Source organism: Cucurbita maxima, unplaced genomic scaffold, assembly GCF_002738345.1.
Source record: "Cucurbita maxima cultivar Rimu unplaced genomic scaffold, Cmax_1.0 Cma_Scf00001, whole genome shotgun sequence".
Lineage (NCBI taxonomy): Eukaryota > Viridiplantae > Streptophyta > Magnoliopsida > Cucurbitales > Cucurbitaceae > Cucurbita > Cucurbita maxima.
The window spans coordinates 471910-495490 of NW_019272017.1; the positions used below are offsets into that span (position 1 = coordinate 471910).

The 23581-nt window shown below is 36.7% G+C and overlaps 3 protein-coding genes and 2 long non-coding RNA genes across 10 annotated transcripts; 1 reads left to right on the forward strand and 4 right to left on the reverse strand.

The window, feature by feature from the left end:
* Positions 1 to 674: 674 nt before the first annotated feature.
* LOC111491910 lies at positions 675 to 2346 on the reverse strand. 3 transcript variants are annotated; one of them, XR_002719788.1, is made up of 3 exons: positions 2170 to 2346; positions 1060 to 2060; positions 675 to 947 (listed from the first exon to the last, which is right to left on the reverse strand). It is a non-coding gene; the product is annotated as an uncharacterized LOC111491910 (long non-coding RNA). The 3 variants fall into 3 exon arrangements; XR_002719789.1 differs by lacking the exon at positions 1060 to 2060 and having other exon boundaries at positions 2170 to 2345; XR_002719787.1 differs by lacking the exon at positions 2170 to 2346 and having other exon boundaries at positions 1060 to 2155.
* A 1206-nt stretch (positions 2347 to 3552) lies between these two features.
* On the reverse strand, positions 3553 to 8483 carry LOC111491080 (E3 ubiquitin-protein ligase RNFT1-like). Its single transcript, XM_023139826.1, has 8 exons — positions 7569 to 8483; positions 6745 to 6821; positions 6462 to 6630; positions 5953 to 6041; positions 5659 to 5823; positions 5462 to 5539; positions 4471 to 4574; positions 3553 to 3753 (listed from the first exon to the last, which is right to left on the reverse strand). Exons 1-8 carry the CDS (start codon positions 8227 to 8229, stop codon positions 3648 to 3650), a joined length of 1449 nt encoding a protein of 482 aa, XP_022995594.1. The 5' UTR covers positions 8230 to 8483; the 3' UTR covers positions 3553 to 3647.
* Positions 8484 to 8727: 244 nt separating this feature from the next.
* LOC111491921 lies at positions 8728 to 12004 on the forward strand. Of its 3 annotated transcripts, none has more exons than XR_002719790.1 (4): positions 8728 to 9262; positions 9369 to 9655; positions 11401 to 11633; positions 11746 to 12004. It is a non-coding gene; the product is annotated as an uncharacterized LOC111491921 (long non-coding RNA). The 3 variants fall into 3 exon arrangements; XR_002719792.1 differs by having other exon boundaries at positions 8731 to 8890; XR_002719791.1 differs by having other exon boundaries at positions 8778 to 8890; positions 9103 to 9655.
* A 3560-nt stretch (positions 12005 to 15564) lies between these two features.
* Positions 15565 to 18954, reverse strand: LOC111491541 (WRKY transcription factor 55). Its single transcript, XM_023140497.1, has 4 exons — positions 18863 to 18954; positions 17402 to 18584; positions 17175 to 17306; positions 15565 to 16046 (listed from the first exon to the last, which is right to left on the reverse strand). The coding sequence occupies exons 2-4, from the start codon at positions 17728 to 17730 to the stop codon at positions 15629 to 15631; spliced, it is 879 nt and encodes a 292-aa protein (XP_022996265.1). The 5' UTR covers positions 17731 to 18584; positions 18863 to 18954; the 3' UTR covers positions 15565 to 15628.
* Positions 18668 to 23156, reverse strand: LOC111491179 (glycerol-3-phosphate dehydrogenase [NAD(+)] 2, chloroplastic). Of its 2 annotated transcripts, none has more exons than XR_002719675.1 (9): positions 22735 to 23156; positions 22000 to 22136; positions 21702 to 21807; positions 20974 to 21175; positions 20787 to 20874; positions 20334 to 20481; positions 19340 to 19489; positions 19099 to 19268; positions 18668 to 19011 (listed from the first exon to the last, which is right to left on the reverse strand). XR_002719675.1 is itself a non-coding variant. In XM_023139971.1 (9 exons), exons 1-9 carry the CDS (start codon positions 23053 to 23055, stop codon positions 18997 to 18999), a joined length of 1317 nt encoding a protein of 438 aa, XP_022995739.1. In that variant the 5' UTR covers positions 23056 to 23156; the 3' UTR covers positions 18668 to 18996. The 2 variants fall into 2 exon arrangements, 1 of the variants encoding a protein (XP_022995739.1); XM_023139971.1 differs by having other exon boundaries at positions 19099 to 19248.
* Between the last annotated feature and the right edge of the window lie 425 nt (positions 23157 to 23581).

Sequence of the window (23581 nt, forward strand, 5' to 3'; positions counted from 1 at the left end):
AATATAAATATAAATATAAATCTCATATTTTATTTACTTTTATAGATTCTTTTTTCAAAATTTCATGGGGGTTTAGATATTTTTTATATATTTAATTTCGACCTTATTGTATATCCTCTCGACTGCCACGCCACGTATCTATGATTTAATTTGATAAAACCGAAAGTTATAAAAATCAAAATTAATCTAAACAGAGTTCCCAATCAATTTTTGAGTTGTTTTTATATTTTAATTATTTAAAAATTCTATCCAACATTTTACAACAAATAATAGTTTTAAAAGTGAGGTAGAGTTGGTTGGGTTCTAACCCTATTTTCGAGTTGGTCGAGTAACTCAGATCAATAAAATGTCAACCCGCAAACCAATTTCAATTTTCGGTTTTCAAAAAGTTACTCCAACTTCATGATTTGAATTGGTAATCCGGGTTAAGCGGGTCATCGGGTCATATGAACACTCCTAAAAAGCTTTTCGGCTAAATGCAATTTTGTAAAAAGAGAGAGTTTAGTGGAATGTGTTGAATTAATTTGGGAGGGAAAATGGGAAAAAAAGAAAAGGAAAGGGAAGAAAGCTGGTGAAGGACTGCCAAATTCTCATGTAACCTAACTTTATCTGCCATCATCAAACATGAAGCTTTTCAAAGGAATAATATTTCCAATTGCCCACTTCTTCCTTCATTTGTTTTTTACCAAATTGTGTTGAAATTGCATAATTTTAACCTTTGCATGCCTTGATTTTGTTGTTTTTTTGGTGCAATCATTTCAGAGGCCTAACTTTTCTAGCCATTTACTTCAACAAAGGGAGCATATAAACAAGGTTCTAATGAAAACAGAACCGAATCGAACCGAACGGAGTCGAGCCAACTAGTTATCAAAGTGAAGGGTAAGAGATGGGTACCAAAAAGTTACCTTTTTGGGGACAGGGTTTGCTGATAGCTGTGAAAGCCTTGCCTGAAAGAGCACAATCAGAGAGAGTAAAAGTGAAAAAGAATGAAATGGGAACCTCACAAAATGAAGAAAAATGCAATAATTGAGCTAAGTTAGGGTCTCCATACATTCTTACCTCTACATTTGTGGACATTGTTCATCATCAATTGGATCAGATCTTAGAGACTTCTTCTAACTCATACGATTATTAAATAATTTCTTTTCTTGATCTAGAATATTTCAATGTCCAGGGCAAACAAGATTAATTCGTCCTCCCTAAAGTCGTCTCGAACTCATCGGGGTCGACTAGGGCAAACAAGGTCAGTTGATTGTCCCAAAGGTCGTCTTGAACTCATCAGGGTCGACTAGGGCAAACAAGGTCAGTTGATTGTCCCAAAGGTCGTCTTGAACTCATCAGGGTCGACTAGGGCAAACAAGGTCGGTTGATTGTCCCAAAAGTCGTCTTGAACTCATCAGGGTCGACTAGGATAAACAAGGTCAGTTGATTGTCCCAAAAGTCGTCTTGAACTCATCAGGCTCGACTAGGGTAAACAAGGTCTGTTGATTGTCTCAAAAGTCGTCTCGAGCTCATCAGGGTCGTCTAGGGAAACAAGGTCAGTTCATCCTCCCAAAAGTCGTTCCGAGCTCATCAGGGTCGACTAGGGCAAATAAGGTCAGTTGATTGTCCCAAAAGTCGTCCCGAGCTTATCAGGGTCGACTAGGGCTAACAAGATCAATTCACCTTCCCAAAAATCGTCTTGAACTCATCAGGGTCGACTAGGGCCAACAAGGTGAGTCCACCCTCCCAAAAAATCGTCCGAACTCATCGGGGTCGGGTAGGGCAAAGAAGGCGGGAGTTGAATTGGGTTGAGAGTTTTATGGAGAAGTAGAAAGGAGGAGCTCCCTTCAGTCCAAGCAAAGAAAAAGAGAGAGAGCAAAATATCTCCCGCTTCATTCACGCAGTCACAGTAGAGAGGAAAGAATAGTACTGAGTGTTTGAGTGAATGAGTCGGCAGTTAGTTCAGCAACCCCTTTGAGTCCTTCCATGAGTGGGCTGAGGGAAGCTCTCTCTCTCCATTTCTTCATGCAATATATCCTTCATTACACACCTTTTCGGACATGGGCTGTCTCAAAAACCTCCAAAACAACCAAAACATGACTCTATAATCAACATAAAAACCACAATTTCTCTGCAAAAAAGGACCCAAATTCCCAAACAAACAAGAAGAAAGGTAGAAGCTTTAACCTGGAAGAGGCAGCATGAGGATGGTGAAGAAGAGTGGAGGACATGAAACCCTAAACAATGGAGGAACAGCGTTTGAAAGGAAAGAGGGAAAAAGAAAGAAGGGTAATAAAGGAGAAAAGAAAAGGGAAATATATGGAGATGATGGGACATAGGCTGCCATAAGAGTTTGGGACATTAGAGTGAGAGAGAGAGAGAAAATAAAAAGTTTTTTTTTTTTAACATATAAATGACAGCTACTCGAATTAAATACTTATTAGGTTTATGGGTTTATTAAATGATTTAATATATAATATCAACCCGTTTTATCTCTCACATTATCGTAATCCAATGATTAGTTGATCTTGTGCTAACTTTTAAGTTTACGAGTAAAGAGAGAGGGCATAATTTATATAGAGGATGAATTGTCGTGTTTTTAACTTATTTGACATAGATATGATCCGTTAGTGGACCTAGTTTGGCTCATCAAAATAAGGTTGTGAAAAAAATTGGATTTTAATGGTTGAAATTGAGAGTGGACCAAGTCAACTAGGGTTAGGGTTAGGTTAAAAATAAATAAATTTTGTTTTTAAAGACCCGTACCACCCTCTCTTTCAAAGACATGACTATGGGAAATTGATGCATGTTTATGGATTTTATGTTTATGGATTTTATGTACATGAAAGTGACAAGGTATGAAAGTGATATATATATATATATCTATGTATGAAAGTGATGTATATCAACTCCACTATAATTGTATTAATCTAAATTATGAATTTTGATTTTGTTTCATCACCTAACTTTGAGAGTACGACTAAGATGGGTCATCTTTTATACTCATACCTCTCGTCCCATGAATGTCATGTCTATCTCTAATATAAGTAATAGTCCAAGACGACAAGTATGAAACTTTAAAAAATAAAAACATTAAACAAATAGTTCAATTTTGATGATTTCATAACTTCACTGTTCAGAGCACAGAAAAAAAAAGGCCTCAGAAACAGTATGAACAGATCATAAGATTGTGATGCCTCACACTTGAAACCTGTAGAACAGTATATGAACAACAATTATTTGTGTTTACATAATCACTGCAGACTCTACACATTCAACATGGCAGCTGTTTCCAGGCCTAAACTCTACGGGGAATACTCATCAGTTTTCAAGTAACATGCAGTTTTCACAGTGGGATTCTTTTCGTTAAGAATTAGATTTCATTGAATTTAATGATGAAATGGGATTTTATTAAATCCATCTTCTGTTTGGACATCTAACTCAACTCGTCACAATGATTACAAAGCATTAATATAATACTAATCCAGTTTTGAATTTGACAGCATCTTTAAACTCATCTGGATGTTATGTTATGTTTCCCTTTTTCTTTTTCTCTTCTTTCCCCTTCTCTTTGTTCTTTTTCTTCTCCCCTGTCCATCCAATAAACAATATGTTTCTTTGTCAAGCTGATAGAGCTGTTACGTCCAGAAATGCCAAATGGTTGTCTAAAACAACTGGAAGAGTAAGCTGGTCGACCCGTCGCCAAATGTTCGGAGTTCTGCTGGCTTTACCAGTGCCCGGCAGAGAGGGCAAGTTCTTTCTCTTTCAAACCTGAAAACACAAGTACTTGAACCAGTAAATGGAAATGCAATGACATTTGTTAGAGCTAAAACTAATTCCTAAGCACTAGACTTATGCCCAGTCGAAAGAATCGTGCCACTGTTAATCAAGATTCAAGGGGTTCTGTCCTTTCTTCATTTTTTTTTTTTTTTTTGGTTCCTTCATCTCCGTGCACCCAAGTAGGTCCATTGTCGAATGCGTGCGCAGGAGTAAATGAAAAAAAAATGTGGGCAACACAGCATAGTCTCAGTCAAATAAATGCCGTAGCCATACTAGTCAGACATAGACAATCCCCTGTCACTAATAATAAGAATGATATGACCATATAGATCATTTCTAATATTAAGGATTCATAAGATACATATGAGGATGGAATGATAATGTGGTGTGTTTGGATTTGCAAAAAAAAAACTCTAAAAATTATATACCTCTACTTTATATGATAGGCCATCCAGTAAAAGAATTTAAAAATAAACTGAACTAATTCCTCGATACCTGATGAACAAATTCAGTTTTTCTCAGCCAAGAGCATGACTTTTTGGCTCATAACAAGGTAGATAATTACAATAGTACCTAAGAGTTCAAATTAGAATGCTTGTCCCCCTGTTATAATCTATATATTGGTCCTATGGAGGTCTGATATGAAAATAGTAATGCAATGTTGGTAGTATTCAGAAAACGCAAGAGATGTGAAGTCATCATACTGACCATTCAGAAACACAATCTTCACAGAAGATGTGCTTACAGCGTAACAGGATTGGAGCATTCATCTTCTCCTGGCAAATAGCACAGAGGTCTCCCGCCGCACTTACCTGTAAAATAAAGTATAAGGAAGACTTGAAGGAATTTAATTAATGCATGAAGTTACTATTTGATCATGCAATGCTAGAGAAATCACAGGACATAGAATACTAATGTCAAGAGCTTTTCCTGCTTCAATGTGGGTGACACGCAGGAAATTACGGGAGCTAATTGCCAAATCACGATTATGACCTTTTTTTTTTTCCTCTTGATGCGTCAAACAAATGAAAAAAGCACACCTCAAAAATAGCATCCCAAGATGTACGGCCTGATACGAGTAACTACAGAAATATAAAAGAAAAAAGCAAATTTTACTTGTACCCCTAAAACTTTCATTGAAATGCAGCTTTTTAACATAAAAACTAAAATTTTGATACCCAACCAAATAAAGACCAAAAGGTATTTAAAATGAATCACTCCAATTAGCCAGAATTATAAAAGGGAAGTAGCAAAGAAAGAAAGAGAGAAAGAAAGAAAAAAAAAAGTTACATATAGAAGAGTCAATCATGTAACTTCAAAAGGTACAAAAGTTAAGTCGCCACACCAATGAAAGATAGTGACACATTGGTTTATCTTATCTAAGAAAAATTCTAGGTCACTTCTCCCACCATATCCTGTAGGCTAGTAATAATATCACATATTCATGAGAACGTAAGGGAATCCCATTAACATGAACTATAGAGGGAATGACTTGTAACATTAAGAAAGCATTAAAAAAGGAGACATTCAATCATCTTAAAGGGTTCCACAAATATTTATGTTATATCGTTATTTGCCGGATACATTAAATAGAATGTGAAAACAGATGCGTAAAGTTATATGCAAGAAGAAACACAAAGCTGTTTTAAAATGGTAAATTTCGAAAGAGACTACAATAGACAGGTATGTATATACTTGCCTGTTCTGATGTGGCATATGATCCATAATGGACTTCTTTTTGTGATAGAGCCTTAAATGCAGCCACGAATGATTGAATCTAAAGAGAAAATAACAAAATAGATAGTATGTGAACAAGGTTGGTTTCCACTAACTATGACATAATATTGAAATTTTTAGTGCTTATTAAGGTATGAATATTCATGTTTTAAACCATACCTTCTCAACAACAGAAGTTAGCTTGAAGGTTAAATACAATCCCGTTGTCAGTGATGAAAAAAGGCTCCCTTGATCTTTGTTCAAGAAAAACCGGTACCATACAGGTGTCGGTAACAATGCACGATACAACAGAAGAGTGTATTCCATGAGAGTTAAAATTTGTCCCTGAAACATGAATTATAAACAATCAAAGAACTAAAACCAAGTAATTGTCAGACATTTCAATAATATTAATGGTTACAACAAGATAAACACAAAACATATGATTAAGCTAAATTTGAGATCTCATAATACCTGCCGGCGAAAATTATGGCCTCTGCCATTCTTGTAGTAAATAAGAAGAAGACATTTGAGAGCCATTGCAACCTGCCTCACCATCGTATCTGGCATGGCAACACAATAGAGTCCAAAATCAAAGAATGAGTACATTAAAGTCAAATGTATGAAAAATTGTACAGAAAATTGTGAGAGAAATACAACAAAGAAGTTGGAATAAGAGGAAGGTTGAAGCATAAAAAAAAAAAAAAAGAAAAAGTAAAACCACAATATCATTCTTTCACTTTTTGGCAATTATCCTGAATCCTGTCTTAAAAACTATGTTTGCAAGATCCATATAGATAACATAAAGATAATAAACCATATTTATGCCTTTGTTATATCACCATTCAAGCTAACTAATTAGAAATCGCACTGTGACACTTAAAGAATTTTCTGCATACATTTTTTGAAGCTCTATTCCATATGTTAATTCAATCACTATACCTACAGAAACTTAATAAGCCAAAGCAAGGGAAAATCTGTACCGTTAACCAAAATTATGAACAAGGCATGCCAAAACGGTGGTACTGTCTTTGGTGGAAGCATGACTAACGGGTATAGAAGATCATCACGATGGCACCACCAGTAAATCCCAATAACATGAACCAAAAATGCAATAGATGTCCCAGCAAGGACAGAAATTTTCCTCTCCCCCTAAAAAAGAGTAAATTCTTCAGTATATATTTCTTGCAAGTGGATTCTCAGTGAAGTTGAATAAGAAATAAAGTACTAATAGATAAGATAAGTCTGGGTTTAGGTTTACGCCACCTTTAGAGCAGTCTGTTTCTTGACAATATCGTTCGACTTATACATAACAGCTGATATACAAATTGTGATGAAAAAACCTGGAAATATCAAAGAAATAATTTCTCACCAATTAGAAGAATGTTACAGAAAGAGAGTAAAAGGGAGAAGATTACAAGATGATCACTACTTGTCTTTGTGATTACACCAAACAGTGTACTGCAACTCCCTTATTAGGTTAGGTAGTGGAAGATAATTAATGTATATGTCGACTACCAAACAAACGTGTCCAAAAGTATGTTCCAAAGATTTATGGCAAAGTGTCATCTCCAAACCAAATAATCTGCTAGCATAACTGTTTCCACAGTATTCCTCTACTTCTTTCTCAACACCTTCCTCCCCACTTCCGTGAGCTGCCTTCTCAACGCATATTTTATTTTTCAATACATGAAAACATGTGTTAGTAATAGAACCCAATTGTCAATGAAGTTAATCCAATCTGGTCTCCAAATTCTTGGATGATCTTACAATAACCGCGTTGCACGGGGCAATTTACCACACCACACAAGTATCCAAATCAAACCTTATCCTCTACAATCACGCTGTAAGTCATCTAAAAGGTATAAGAACTAACGAGAGTGAAATTTTAATAGATACAACGGAAGTCCTGAGTAAGCAATGGCCAGCATTCCCAGTAAATTATATCTTAACAAGGACTAGTTACTACCAGCACTATATGAAATTCGATAACGACAATCAATAATACGTAAAAGTGTGGCCACGTGCAAAGGGCAATAAAAATCGAAAACTATAATCGGTCCAACAAAAGAGAGGACAAAAGATAGCACCTTCCAAATGCTGACGGATAAAGACTATCAGCAGTAGCAAAGAGAAAGGAAGAATCTGTTCAATCCACCTGGCAACCTGCTGAATATCGTATCTCTGATAAGACGAATCTCTATTAACACTCTCTTCCACGCCATTTCCAGATTCTGAAACACGACTGCTTCCAGATTGAATAGACGAAGAAGCAGTGGACACCAAAGGAACTCGTTCCTCATCAGGGGATTCCGGCTGATCCCCAGAAACAGGAAGTCCACCATTTTGCTCATAGCCAGCTTGTCCAACCAGAGCCGGAGAAGGATCTTGCTCACCAGACCCAATAATCCTAATCGAAACCTCCCCAGAGGGGCTGGTATTACCGGAGGAGGAGGAGGAGGTGGGACTAGTACTAGAAGAAGAAGAAGAAGAAGTGGTGGTGGTCATCAAGTGATTCTGATTTTGAGAATAAACCCGCAAATCAGGGGTGGCAGAGCCGTTGATTATAGGTTCCGATTCATGAGGAACAGCCCTAGTGGGAAGAATTCCAGAGTAATCCAAAATGACGGACAGAGGCGAACGGAAGAAATTGAGCGAAGGGATCGAGACCCCAAATCTGGAGGAGGTAGGAGAAGTTGTGGGTGAAGAAGAATTGGGGTAAGGATCAGAATTGGAAGCCGAGGTCTCCATTGGTAGTGACCAAAAGGCAAAAGGCAAAAGGCAAAAGCCCAAATGATGTTCGACCTTCCCCCTCCTTGCAAAACCTGTACCGATTCAACCCCTTCGAAATCCCACCACCTGAAAGGAAAAAAACAGAAGATGATGGGCAAGGATAAATGTGGCGTTTGGAGCCGGAAATGGCGGTGATCCGGTCGGAAGGGGGCGGAGGGAGGTGGGTCGCCGGGGGAATTTGGGGAAGGAAAAAGGAAACGAAGAAATAGGTTGGGAAAAAAAAATGGAGAATTGAATGTAAAATGAAACGTAGAGAGAGGCAAATAGTGGAGGAGAAGGGAGTGCGCGTGGAAGCCGAGTCGTATCGTATCGTATCGTATCGTATCGTATCATATCGTATCGTATTAGGCACAAAAATGCGACTAATTCAGCTCAGTCGGCTCGGCGACACAATACGAACCAAGCCGACCGTTGAACCGTTGGGTCCTCCTCTTAAATATTATTATTTTTTAATTTACTCTTATAATAATAATAATAAAAGTAATTGAAAACTAAATAAAAACAATTTAATTGCCCGCCATAGCTATCAAGAATTCCCACCATGCCTTCAGCCCCAACGCCTTTCGTCTCCTTGTTCGTTACACTCCAGCTCAGGACCTCTTCGATTCCCGCCTTCAAGGTGAAGTTGCCATCCTCTTCTTCTTCTTGTTCTTCTTTTTCTTATTCTTCTCTAATTGCGATTGCCTTTTCGGAAATGTTATGGAGTTTGATTGTTCGAACTTTCTGCTTCGGAAGCGATAGCGTCTGTTGAAAACTTCATTGCATCTGCCGATTAGAGTGCGGAACAATTCGGATTAAATTAAGCATACTGACTTTTTGTTTTTCCTCTAGATAATCGTGTGTATGTTTAGGGAAGAAGGAGAAGGAAAGTGCTTCTTCTTTACTCCTGAAGTTAACAGCAACTTTTTCCTACCTACTCAATAAAGAAGGAAATTGGGAACTTTTCCCCCTTTTCGAAATCACTTTAACCAGGACTCACGGCCAAGAACTTGTAATTTAATCGGCAACTTTTTCCTACCTAATGAAAGTGTGTTTGGATTTCATCTGTTTGACTCCATCCTCGTCAAAATCTAACAAAATGCCTACGTAATTCTCAGCTAGCACGGAAAATCTGCCTAAACTGTTGGAAGACATTATGCAGACTTTCATTGTGAGATTCAACACCAGTTGGAGAGGGAAACAAAGTATTTCTTACACGGGTATGGAAATCTCTGTTTAGTAAACGCGTTTTAAAATTTTTGAGGAGAAACCCAAAGAGCATGCTATCTACTAGCCTTGGTCTTGGGCCATTGCATCCATAAACACAGGTCCAAGTGGTCCCAAGCCTAGTTCAAGCATTTATTGGAGTTGGTTGAGAGTGGCCTGCAGATGTGCGCAGGTATTGGTTCTTTCAGATTTTATCCAGTCTCTTTAACTTCGTGTTCGTAATCGTCGTTTCTTAACATGTTCTTTTGTCTAGGCAGAAATCATCTTCCAAATGAATTCTTAAATCATTTCTTGACAATAAAGAAGATTTTATATGAAGGGAATTCACTAAACTCGTACATATAGCTAGTTTACGTGTGAGATTTTTTTTTTTTTCTGAATCAATTATCCTGATTTGGGCGAGGATGGATAAGTTGGGACCTTTGCAATTCTAACATCTACAACTGTTATTTGTACGAGGAAGTGAGGAATATCTCGGCATAATTGTCTGCTAATTCTGGTCTTGTGTGTTTCTTAGTCACATAGGAGCTCCATCCTTAATCAACATGTCTATAAGGTTATTTATAACCAATAGTCGCTTGTAAAGGAAGATTCCTACCTGGTGCCTCTCTTTGGGAGCTTGAACTTCGCTTAAAATATTTCTAAAAACTGCTTTCTCCTTTATATGTCTTCTTTGTTACCTAGATTTTAGAGGATTGAAACTATCTGTTCTTCCACTGTATAAGCTACTCTGAACCTTGTCATCTTCTTTTACAAGAGTACAGCGTTAGTTGGTGTCATCCTCTTTCCATGATTCCAGCCATTGAACGACTCCCTATTAGGTTAAATCTCTCTGCCAATGTGCGTTAGTATTATTTTTGGGTAACTTAACTTGAAAGAAACCACATGATTTTAAGAAACACAAGCAGCAATCCACCCCCAACTCTCTAAATAAACGTATCAGTCTTAATTAAGATAATGAAAGTAATTTGAGATGTTGTATGTGATGATCGGAGAATAGTCTACAAAACATTCATGTTTTGGCTGACAACGAAGAATGAAACAGCTTACCATCCAGTTTGACATCGTGAGACCACTTCCAGAGCTTACTACAAAGTCTCAAGGTGACCATCTAAAGTCTTGGAGTATTGATCATTGAATGATTGATACCTTTTTTCTTCTATAAGAAAGAAGAAAGAATTGATATTCGGGATTTAGGTAGTGTTAGGAACCTAGGGTAGTTATATAAGTCAGTTGATAGATTTAACTAAAAGAATGGGTTGGTTAGAGTATCCAAGATGAGAGATGAGTTTGTTAGCCAAGCTGCCATGGGAGGAGTTTGATATGGGCAGGAGGTTAAAAATAGGAAGGAAGAAGTGGTGGAGAAGGAATTAGATAGACTTTGGAATTAGTTTATGAGAGAGAGCCCTCGGGAAAAAAAAATATATTAACCATTCTTCTCCATTATAGAGTTCGTTAATCTCATTTGATATGCCTGGTATCATTTGAATGGTTATTTCGCTCTTACCATCTGGCTCAATCCCACTTTCTTCCATAATTAAATGGCTGTGGGGTATTTTATAGAATGATTATGGGATTGGAGTTCAGAGCTTTCTGGGTTAATGTGGTTGAAATTTCTCTTTTTTCTGAACTCTACTCCTCTTCCCTCCCTTCAATGTTAATTTTGAATTTCCATTCTTGGAGTTACAGATTTCCATTTTCTTGAACTTGTATTATTTCTCAGCACATTTGACGAAATGCTAGTTGTTTGTAGGAATCCATTAATAAGGATGTTCGCCAATGCCTTAAATTACTTGCCATAAGTTCTAGTTTTATTTTCTTAGACAGCTATTTACAAACTGCAACCACCATTTGTTTGGGACTTCGGAATGGATAGCCACATTTCTTGATGTGTAAATATATATATATATACCTACAGGATAGTTGGGTGTATATCTCCAGAAACATGGGCTGCGATGGACGTATTTTTGGCATCAATTTCATCTGAAGATTATGAACCAATGGCATCTGCCCTCATCCAAATGGGTGCCACGAATAATGACGTCAATGCTGTGGCCTTTCCCGAGATCTTGGCTCCTTTTGGAATTTGCTTTTATTTGATTCATTCAAATTAACTAAAAAAACATGTTAGTTTTCTAGAAGGTCATTGAAGTGAGGTAATATCTCTTCTTTTTTCATAAGAATATTCTCCATTTTTTGTCATAGTATATATGAACAGAATTTAACAAAAGTATCCTAAATCAATTTGTTCTCATTCTATCAACGCAGGATTTGGATACTGAAATAGCGATAGGAAGGAAAGATTCAACTGCTGTTGCTGCAAATATACTCGTAGACGAGAGGCAAATGAACAAACTTTTGTGTTCGTAGCCGACAAAGTTCATAAACTTCAGGGTACACAGTACAGGTATGCTTTTGCATAGAACATCAGTCCTTAGTCTATATAATCAGAAAGTTTGCGTTATAGAACCATAAGTATTGAATACTTCTGAATAATGATCACTAGTAAAATGGTCCTTCCTTGCAACTTGAGTTTTGTTTTTTTCATTGAAGTCCTAAAATGAAGTAAGACTGAGAGCCTAGGAAAGAAGAATACATTCATGAACTTCTTGAACCATACACATTAAGAAAGGTTGATAATTTGGACCACATTTCTCTCCCATTGCTTTCAAAAACCTATCCAAACTTAAGTACCTTACACAAATTTCAAGGCATCTAGTGCCACAGATTTAGAATTTGTCTATCAACATCATGAGCAATATATTTCACTACACCAAAGAATATTTTTACCTGATTTGGCCACCACGTCCGTTCCACTGATTCTCCGACTTCCACGTCAAACGGTGGCCAGTGTCGCCGCCTCTCTCCCCGCAATATTCTCTATATTTCGAACTCTTCTCCAAAATCTCTCCCCATAACATTAATAAAGCCCATCACTTTATCAACACCCCCACCAACACCAACGATGCAAGTCTCACCCTTCTTCCACCGCCCATCCGCCGTCGTCTTCCCCAAATTCAGGCCAGTTTCAACGGTTTCCCCTTCATGGCTCCGCCGTCAGGCTGCGGCACCGAGATGTGTTAGTCAGGGTGGCTGGGGTAGCTCTGTGGCGGAGCTGGAGAGAGAATTGTCGGTGGAGGGAGAAGAGTGGCTGAAACTAGGGAGGCTAGAGGAGAAATGCGGCAGTGGAGGAAAAGGAATGGTGGAGTTGCTTGAATCTTTGGAAAGAGAAGCCATTATGGGGGAGATGAAGGTCGAGACCCTACTGATTACCATAGGGAGCTAAGATTTTCAGTACCAGTTCTAGAGTTTTTCAAGCTCTTAAGCAACATTCTGATGATGAATCTGAAGAGAGAGAGAGAGAGAGAGAGAGAGAGAGAGAGAGAGAGAAGAAGAAGAAGAAAGATGAACATGTTCATATGAGATCTTATTCGGAGTTACCAAACTTATTTGACATCACATCAGAGTTCCTTCAGACATTGAATATTTTACAGTTCTTTGAAACACTTCTTTTTCTTATTCATCTCCTCCCAAACCTTCTTCTTCAACCAGCCAAATGGCTGCAAGCTTTTCAGTTTCAAACAGAGAAGAAAAGTATTTATAATCCTTCCCTAGTACCATTAGAGAACAGACAGAAGCAGGAGGTTCCGGAGCTTTGGCTGAGGAACTTCAACAATCCCTTTTCACCTGTTCTCATTTCTTGTATGTTTTTCTCTCTGTTAGCTCAACACGAACCATACTTGTACCAAATTTAGTGACACGAATCTTTGTCTGTTCTCATCACTTTTCAGCTCCCTATGTTTCCTAAGTGTCATAAAAACAGAGAGACAGAAGAAAGTCTTCCGATGTGGAAGCATGAAAGTTCATTCAATAAAGAACAAGTTCCAAACGGTATATTACACAGAAGACAGAATAAGTAGGGTGGAGGAAAGGTAATTTGATCTGCTCATTGTATGATTCCCCTAATACAAACATGAAAAGTTCAAACTGAATTTGGAAGATTAAGGTTGTTACTCGTTTGTTTTGGCAGTTGTGAGATCCCACATCGGTTGGAGAGGTAAACAAATCATTCTTAAGAGTGTGGAAATCTATTCCTAGTAGACGCGTTTTAAAACCGTGAAGTTAACGGCGATACATAACGAGTCAAAGCAAATAATATCTACTAGTAGTGTGTTTGGACTGTTTGGAATCAAACTCAGACACTGGGTGATGTGCCAGCATCCTCGCTGGCCTCCAAGGAAGTGGATCATGAGATCTCACGTTGGTTACGTAGGTTGAAGAGAGAACAAAACATTCTTTATAAGGATGCTAGAGAATGTCCGTTTTTTCATTCTTCTTGAACTCTGGAATTTATTCTCTACCCAAGATGGAAACTTTGATCATTTACCTAAATGCAGGTCATAAGGGGTAGGTAATACACTTGTAGTATGTCCATGATGGATGGCTTCTTCTCCTTCTTCCGGCCTTAGTCCATTTGGTTGTTCATCACTTACACTGAATCCAACAACCCTTTGGACACATTCCCGACATCCCACATGTGCTCCCATTAATTTCAGCTGCAAGAATAGCAATCTTAGCTAACTAACCTAATCCTTCAGGGCTGCAAAAGGGGGTAGCAACTCATTTCACATCTATCATTGTGTTCATTCCTTGATTAAATCTTTTCATCTTAAAAAAATTGGTTATCGAAGGATAGTGACTTTGAATTAGTCTATAAATATTGTGTATTTTTTCTTTTCGAAGTTTGATCTGCTTCATGAAATAATATTTGTTGAAATGTTGCATTCATAAAAGGATAATTTGATCTATTCTCCAACTTTAATTTTTTAAATAAAATAAAATTTAACTAAATACATAATTAAATTATAATATAAATAATAATACAACCAACAAATGGGAGACTTATGGTTTGAGGAAATATTGGTGGCAGCCTCTTCCATTATCCGAAGCAATTACTGCCTCCCTACTGCGCTTACGTATATACGATTACGTCAGCATGCTTACGTCAATTAGCCTACAGTTTTCCATCCACATAACCTCCCCGTCACTCCATTATATTTATTCTCTTCTTTTCCTTTTTTTTTTCATTTAAAATTATAAATTTAATCATTAAGACTTTTTTCAATTAAATATTATATCTTAAAAAATGCCTAATATATTTTCCCTGAGAACTTTCTAACTAACTATTATTATAAAGAAAAAAAATCATAAATATTTATTTCTAAGAAAAATTATATTACTTTCTTGTAACTAAGCAAAACTAAGGATTTTATAAAAGAAGACCGATCTTGTCACACACCATGCAAGGTTAGGGACCATTTGAAAAGTGAAAAGTAGTATGGAAGAAATACTCGGTAAGAAGATTCAATTGCTTTGAAATATTATAGGCTCTTGTCATCTAATATATAATTAAAGTTGATGGCGTTTTTTTATCTGCTTTAGAATCTAAATGACATACTTTAAAATTTAATCAATCCTTATCAATTTCAACTATGATACATAGGTGGTAAGTCGTGATAAATCATGTACCATTAGAAGTGGGTTGACAACCACCTAAATTACAACGATGAACTTTTCATTACTAGAGGATAATTAACTACCCTTCCAAAGCTCCAGCATAGTAACCTAATAAAGGGATCAACCTCATACCTAAATCAACTAGGATGGTAGTGCTGCAAGGGAAAATAGATCGAAAAAAAAAAAGAGAGAAAAAATGGAAGTTTCGAGAGACTTTACTCTGCCGAGATGAGAATTGTCACTCCGTAGAATTGAATTTTACTCATCATAATATCTCAAAATATTAAACGGATAATTGTCACCATACTTATTATGATAATACATGTCATTTATGTTCATGCATGAGGCCTCTTAAAATATTATTTGTGTACACAACACTAACATTTACATTTAGGACTCATTTTCATCGAAAAGTTTAATCTACAAAATCTTAAAGGTCGTACCCATATTGTCATTTGATCTGAAATTGTTTTTAAAATTGAAAGGTATTCTTGTTTGAAGCAAATTAAATGATGAAACATGTATTAAAAGAAAATTCTAAAAAAATATAATTAAAAAAAAATATGGAGCTTATTAAGAATATTTTAAAACAAAATATGAGAGACCAAAAATTGTAATTTGAAAAATAATTGTACTAATTTTTCTTGTTGTCTTTCTCCCACTTGTGATGCTGATGTTCTTCCCCCACATTAGCGCCGAAGATGGAGTCTACACTATTACTGCTGCCGGTGCCGGAGTTGAACATGGCGTCCACCATGTCCAACACCGGGAACTGATCGCCGACGTCTTTGCTGGACCGGATGGTGGCCGGACCCCCGTACTCCATCGAAAGCCATCCGGAGGAGGGGGGAGGGTACTGGGTCATGTGTAGCCCGGCAACTTCCGGCAGCGTCGATGGCGGTGGTGGAGCGGAGGGGGCGGTGGCGGACATGTGGCACGTGTGGTCACCAAGGTAGGCGACTTCGAACGTGTGGGGATCGTGATCGAGGCGCTGCACGTGCTTCTTGGCTGGGCAGTGGTAGAGCTTCTGGTGGGTGCATCTGAAGTAGCCTCTGCAACATTTTATTTATTTATTTTTGTTAAAATCATAAAATTAATTCTGTTTTTTTATATAAATTTAATTACTGTGAAAATTAAATATTTAAACCACCAATTAAAATATGATATTGAAATTAGTTAGTTAAATGTGATTGGTTAATCAAATAAAATTAAAATTTGAAAATAGAAAGGGTTTATTAATAATAGATAAAGACATTTAATAATAAACAAAAAATTAATATTGAAGAATTATTGACCGAAGAATGAGTCAGAAATTCAACAAAGGTGTCCCACATTTGTTTTCAATTAAATCGGTCAAACCTTCGATTATTTTATAAATCAATTTCCCCTACCAAATTAAAAAAATAATTTTTTTTGTTTTACTTAAAAAAAAATCTTTGTTTTAAAAAAAAAAATCGTTTTATAAATTTTAAATTTCCAAAGAATAAATATAAACTTACAACTTGTAATTTTTATTTAGTTAGTTAATTTGAATTATTATTATTTTATATTGATTTTTTTTTTTTTTTTTTAATGTAGTTGGATGGTAAGAGTTGTTAGTAGATATTGTCCACTTCATTGGGTGAGGTTTCACTTCATTGGGTGAGGTTTCACTTCATTGGGGGTCAGCGTCTTCGTTGGCACACCGCCTAGTTTCTAACTCTAATAACATTTGTAACAGCTTGAGGTTACCGCTAGTACATATTATCCACTTTGGTTCATTACATATTGTCTTCAATTTTTAAACGTGTGTCATCTAGAGAGAGGTTTCTATACTTTACAACCGATTGTGGGATTTCACATCGAATATTGTACATTTTGGTAGTAAATAATATATTTACTTGATTTTGTATAAATGGGCTAATTTTGTGTTAAGAATTAAACAAAAGATTAAAATCAAAAGCTTATGATTACAAATTCTCGGAAAAAAAAGGGTTTTATTTACTTTTTGGTTTATTATTTGTTAAAATGAAAACTTTTAATAATAAATGAAGTTATTCGAATTCCATTGAAATATGTGTTTGTGAATAATAATTTCACTTTTTTTTGAATTATTTGTGTTGTTATGATTTTAATTTCAATAATTAATTAAAATCTTAAGCCGAAGTTAGCAACGTAATTAAATTAGTAACAAAACAAACCTGGGAAACCTGGAGCCAAGAATCTCCTTCTGTCCATACTTACGCCATGTGAAACCGTCGTCCGGTGGCAGCTCTGTGTTTCCGATGCGCGGCGCCGCCACTCTCACCGTCCTCTTCGCCATTCCATCTTTTCTGGTTAAACCCATTTCACAAAAAAACAATCTCTTTTACTTTTACTTTTTGACTTTTAGTTTCGATGAATAAAGAATTCATAATTTAACCAATACCGTCTTCGAGCCTTGGTTGACGTGGAAGAATAAGAAGAAGAACCAAAACCCATTGCCGGTAGATTCCCGGAATCCTCGAACGGCGGCGGCCTCATCTGAATCCGCGGCAAGTCCATAGGTTGGGAGGTACTGGTCCTGAGCCACTGGTTTTGAGGGCCACTGAGGCGCTCCTTGGCGGCGGAGAAAACACCCAAAATCTCATCACAAAAACGAGCGAGGAAGTTAATATTATTGCGGAAATTTAAAGGATTGGATTCAAAATCTCTGGCCAAGGAACACCCTCGAAGAATCAAAGAAAGGGCCTCCTCCATGCCCGGATTTACCTCCATAGCCCAATAATTCTGACAACCTCAAGATCGCCAACAAATATATATGTGTATGGTATGGGGTATGGTATGTATGTATGGTATGTATGGTATGGTATGGCATGTTGGATGAAAAGGGTACAAAAATGAATGAATAAAATAAAGAGGTGGTGGGTATTATTGGGAAAAGGAGGGACTTGGTCATGGTCGACCGGGAATTTCAACCAAAATGGGGGGGTTGGGTCTACAGGAAGACTTTGGGCTTCCATTCAAAAGGATTCTTCCTTTTGGGGTTTGAAGGGTTTTACAATATTTTGACCAAAGACTAAGTAAAGTTGCTTTTTTCTCTTCTTCCTCCGTGGAAAAATATTTTTGTTATTGCTGTCAACGTGTAAGAAAGGGAGAAACTATCTTATAGTGTGTGTGAAGGAAGGGTTAAACACTGTCTCAATTGAAACAAGGAATTGGTGTGCTTTTGTCGTGCCCCACTTTTCTTCAACCTTTTCTAAGAGGATATTCGCCTCAGTTTGGTCTCTCTTAAGTTTTAGCCATCATACTGTCACCTGTCTATTTCTTTTTTTAAAGAATAACACATAGTCACAAGCTAGAGATGGTTCATATTTGATTTAAGGGATTTATGTTTAGAGATGGATCTTAAGTTTTGCAATTGCACTGGTATGTATATGCATATCTAAGTATCCAATTCTAGGACGGGAGTTATTTGTTGGAAGTCATTCATGCTTATCAAAAGTTTTATAATTTCCTTTCCTAGGTTATAAAACAATGAGTGTACACTTCACTTCTAAGTACCTTTTCACGAAATTTTACCGACCTGCAATGGTCCTTAGAGAAATCATAAAAATCGGTCGCCCGTGAGTCTGCAACAAGGTCACAAAAATATGTAAACCTGATGAACGTCATTAAGTCAATAATGTGAACTTAAAAATTCAAGAGAATTAGATTGAAAATGAATTTTTGAGTCAATTATGAATCATATTACATGATCACATTTGATCATTAAATGATGGATATCGATGTTGATTCTTCACATAACAATTAAATAAAATCAGACAGAATGATGGCAGTTTTTTATGACTGACTTCACAAGATCAAAATCACTGAATTTGATTAAAATGAGAACCAAAGATAGTTTCACCTTTGGTCTTCAGTGGCAAGTTTCATAGAATTTATGATCAACGTTCTAGTAAAATGGTTGATGGCATCATGGTTTCATGCCAAATATTTATTGTGATAACAATGCCTTAATATCTCTGAAGCCCCCAGGTATCATCAGACCTCTTCCACCTAAATGAAGTTCACATGAGCATTCAAGCAGTCTGATGAAGGTTAATAAATTTCCTATCTATCAGTTCAATGAGAGCTAAGGGTTACCTGAGGAAGTCCCATCAATTCAAGAACAGCTTTTTGTGGCGTTAGCTCGTTGTCGATAATTCGGGCCACCGCTGTCAAAACTGGCATCTTAACATTATATTTCTGGGCCAACGCAATAACAGCCCCAGCAGTTGATACGCCTTCTGCAACCTGTTGCATACGGGGGGGACCTTAACAACACATTAGCATTGAATGAAAACCAAATATTTCCAGACATGCTTAAAGACTACCCAGGTAGTACCTGATTCATTGAGCTCAATATATCATCCAGATTCTCACCAGACCCTAGTCGTACTCCGACAGTGCGATTTCGAGAGAGGTTGACAAAGCATGTGAGCATAATGTCCCCTGTGCCTGAGAGTCCAGTAATTGTAGTTGGCTTCGCGCCCATCTTTAATAAAAAATTGAAGGCAAAAGTTATCAGAATGTCAGGACTGCAATCAGACAATTAGATAAGATAAGAAAAGTAGGCGAGTGTTTGATGTATTAGATAAGGCTTGAACTATTATTGAATGTAGGAATGAGAAGCCAACATCTTCTGGACCATCCAACGGAAGTTGGAACAGAAACAATAAACGAGCAGAGAACTTTCAGTAACAATCTGATTTGGCAGCAGAGATAAAAGACTCCATTAAAGCTCTTACTCTCAGCATACACGATAATGGATCCATAAGGTAGCACCATATTGAGGCGCCATTGAGAAAAATACGTAAGAGGCCAATAATCGAGCAGAGAACATTTAGTAACAATCTGAATTGGCAGCAGAGAGAAAACACTCCATTAAAGTTCTTACTCTTAGCCCAAGCCCATCGCTAGCAGATATTGTCCTTTTTGGGTTTTCCCTTCCGGGCTTCCCCTCAAGGTTTTTAAAACGCATCTGCTAGGGAAAGGGGTCCCCTCAAGGTTTTTCCACACCTTTATAAAGAATGTTTCGTTCTCCTCCCAACCGATGTGGGATCTCACAATGGGTCCATACGGTAGCACCATATTGAAATGTCATTCAGAAAAATACATAAGAGGTCATTAGGTATCGTTCCAGTATCTCTCAATTGTGTTCAGTTTTGAAAAATAGAAACATTTGTTAACTACAACACATTTTCCATTTCTCATTTGAGACTTTTCCTAAAATTATGTACAATTTTATTAAGAAACAACAAAATCTAGTTTTTGGGCTTGTGACGTAAATGAATCACATTCAATCTTCAAAGAAATTAATGCTGAATAAAAAAGCATACCTTCGTTGCTAGCCAACGGATCTCAGAACAACCCTGTGCTACAAGAGCTGCCATAGAGTTGTTACCAAGATTCATCCCCTCAACAATTCCTGCTGCTATCGCAAGGACATTCTTCAATGCACCTGCAATCTCCACCCCTGTCACATCACTGAGTCATCAGAAGTTACAAGCTAAGTAAATTACTGGCTTACAGAGCTTACAAGTACCTTTTCATTTTGGTATATTTTATTTTCTTAAAATAAAATACTTTGGGAGGGAATTTGTGATCAGACAATGGAGAAATAAACAAAGAATAAGGTAGCAACGGAGAAACTGGATAAATGACTAAATGTGAAGTTAGATGCTTGATAAGATGATAATACTAGTTGGATAAATCAAAGTTTCCTACCAAAAGGTATTTTAAATTACAATTTTCAAGAAAAGTAAGCCTCATTGTTCAGTAATTATATCTACCTCGAAGTGCTTATTCTTAGATAACTAGAAGCTAGCAGTTGCTGAGCTGCATTTGCCAATTTTTTGTCCTTTGATGCCACTACCATTGCTGGAAAATCAAGATAGAGGTTCATAACAATTTTAAAACAATACAATTCAAAAGAGCATTTACTAAGGAAGAAAAGTGCAAAATGTGCGTCAATATCACCTGTCGGCAATTTATTCATTAATTCCGAAGCAAATGAAGGTCCTGAAAGAGCAACAAAGGGTTGTCGAGGATTTCTCAGTGCATGGGGAATAATCTGTGACATCATCCTCAAGGTATTAAGTTCCAACCCTTTGCTTAGAGATATGAATGGCACATGTGGATCAACATGGTCAGCAATGCTCTCAAGAAAGGACGAGCTGAACTGCAATAGTATTTTTTTTAAAAAAAAAAAATCATTAAATCACGCAAAATTAGTAATTAATATTTCTGAAATCTAAAACTGAAGGCCCATATGAAAATTATTTGTGACATCTGCAATTAAAAAACCATATGAAAGAGAATTGAATTATTCGCAAGAATCTGATGCACTCAAGTTCCAAATAATTCAACAACTATTCAAAGGCCTTAAAGAGAGTACGGCAGCCATATTTATAGGCTAAAAAAAACCCTCACTGAAAATACTACCTAACCAAAAATAAAGAAGCCCTTTTCCACATGATAAAAGCTTTTAACAAGAAAGAAACAACTTAAAGTAAATGAATAGTAATAAAACATGTGGTTAACCACCCACGGTTAAAGAAAGGGATAAAAGATTATTAAAAAATCCCAAGATCCTATATCTGAGTCTGTAAAGAAAGGACTGCATTATAAGTTTTTCCCCTTTGGATTCATAATTACGAAGAGCAAACAAATACTAATGCTGAAATTTCAATAGAGTAGTGAAAGACCTGCACAGGTACAGCGTGAAAACAGAAATCAGCACCTAGCAAAGCAGCTTTGGCATCAGTTGTAGCAATAACATTTATCGGTAGCTTGTGCCGTGGGAAGTACTTACTGAAAATAAATGTCCTCAAGTCAAATGCAATCAAGCAAACTTTCATCTGAGACCACACAAACATTTACACAAGCTCTCTCTCTCTCTCAACACACAAACACAAATACGTATTGTAAGTGAACTTCAGCTAATTACGCATGGATTTAAGCTGAAATAGGTGAAAAAGAAAAGTTCTTTGCAGTATAACTTACCTATTGTAGTGACTATCGTTAATGGACTGGCATACTTGAGGATCACGGAGAAGCATGTTGACTTCCAATTGTGGCTTTCTACCAGCAATATGGGCAGCCATCGCTGTGCCAAAAGATCCGCCTCCAAGCACAGCCACCTGATAGAATTCAGACAATGAACTCTAAATATGAAGGAAACAGAGATTTCGCAAGTGGAATATGCTATAAACAAATATCAGTGAATAAACTGTCTCCCGAAACATAAGATGTACTATTTCAAGTTCAGCATAGTCCTGCCTGGACCTTGATGACGAATGGAATGTTTAAGCTTTTGCTGATAATTAACTGGGTTCAAGACACATCGACTAATATACTTATTTTGAAGCCGAATTTCAAGTAATATGGTGTTGATTCGTTTTCTAGGGGTTATCATTTCCCAGACTAACAATAGTCATAATTCTCCAGACCCAAAGAGGAAAAACAAAGCCATACAAGGGGCCTCGTTCATATTATAACTTACAAGAGAGTACAATGAGGTGATTACAGTGAAAAACAAGGGATTTCGGTAACAAATTGAATAAAAAGTAAAGAAAAAACAAGATGCTACAACAAACTTCTCTGCGGCATTTTATCAAACAGGTTGAAGTCACATTACCAAATCACGCAAGACTAATCCTCCAAAAGATCAACCCACATCTTCAACAGGCTACAAAAAGATAAAATTAGGAAAAAGAAGAGGAGCGGATTACAACCCACCTTGTTCGTGCGCTCAAGAACGTCGGTCTTTGCCTTGAATCGCCAAGACCTGGACCACCGCACCAACTTCTCCCAGGCAAGTCGAACAATCCTTCGGCGGTTCGGGGTTTTTTCAGTGACCAAATCTAGAACTACGTCAGTGTCTTCAAGAATCGGAGGCGGCGATTCATCGGCGCAGAACCGGCGATGGGAAGTGGTGGGTTTATCGGGACAACAGAGGCTGAGATTGGTTAATTTGGAAGGCTTTGTGTAGTATAATGAATAATTCTTGGGCGTAAAAAATGCGTTGCGGGAAGAAAGGTCGAGCAATGGCGTCTCCATTGAAACAAAGAGAAGCTTTGGAAGGTTTTGTGAAGTGTTGTCGTAAGAAGCTTGGGAATCACAGACAGAAGAAGATAACAGGTAACGTCGATTACATCAGATGGAATTCTTTCTTTCTTTTTCTTTTTCTTTTTTTTTTTTTTTTTTCTAAATTACCAAATCAGACCATTTTACAAAAAATTAAAAAATAAAAACAATTTATATCCCTAAATTAATTTTGGTAACTACTTAAAAGTTTGTTTCAAATCAAAAAATTAATAATCAATATATATTATAAATTTTACATTAACTTTTATTTTTCTTTATTTACTTTAAACAAAAAAAAAAAAACAAATTAAGCTTACCAACACAGACGGTTTGGTCAGATTATAAAACAAAAATTCAATTCAACTTGTGAGAGTATCCTAATCCAATTCAATCTAACCCTTATTTACTTTAAAGATACAAATTATTTATTTACATTTAACGATGTTTATAATTTTTTTAAAATACTAAAAAAAAAATTAACAACCCGAGATATATAGCT

What these genes read in the sequence shown, in the direction of transcription:
- LOC111491080 (XM_023139826.1), bottom strand. Translation starts at nt 8,229, where the DNA reads ATGGAGACCTCGGCTTCCAATTCTGATCCTTACCCCAATTCTTCTTCA. An exon ending in GTTCATAATTTTGGTTAACG is followed by an intron (nt 6,042 to 6,461) that starts GTACAGATTTTC and finishes TTGCCATGCCAG; the next exon opens with ATACGATGGTGAGGCAGGTT. An exon ending in CATATGCCACATCAGAACAG is followed by an intron (nt 4,575 to 5,461) that starts GCAAGTATATAC and finishes TTTATTTTACAG; the next exon opens with GTAAGTGCGGCGGGAGACCT.
- LOC111491541 (XM_023140497.1), bottom strand. Translation starts at nt 17,730, where the DNA reads ATGGAGGTAAATCCGGGCATGGAGGAGGCCCTTTCTTTGATTCTTCGA. An exon ending in TCAACCAAGGCTCGAAGACG is followed by an intron (nt 17,307 to 17,401) that starts GTATTGGTTAAA and finishes GGGTTTAACCAG; the next exon opens with AAAAGATGGAATGGCGAAGA. An exon ending in CTTGGCTCCAGGTTTCCCAG is followed by an intron (nt 16,047 to 17,174) that starts GTTTGTTTTGTT and finishes AAAATGTTGCAG; the next exon opens with AGGCTACTTCAGATGCACCC.
- LOC111491179 (XM_023139971.1), bottom strand. Translation starts at nt 23,055, where the DNA reads ATGGAGACGCCATTGCTCGACCTTTCTTCCCGCAACGCATTTTTTACG. An exon ending in TTCTTGAGCGCACGAACAAG is followed by an intron (nt 22,137 to 22,734) that starts GTGGGTTGTAAT and finishes GAATTCTATCAG; the next exon opens with GTGGCTGTGCTTGGAGGCGG. An exon ending in TATTGAGCTCAATGAATCAG is followed by an intron (nt 19,249 to 19,339) that starts GTACTACCTGGG and finishes CGTATGCAACAG; the next exon opens with GTTGCAGAAGGCGTATCAAC.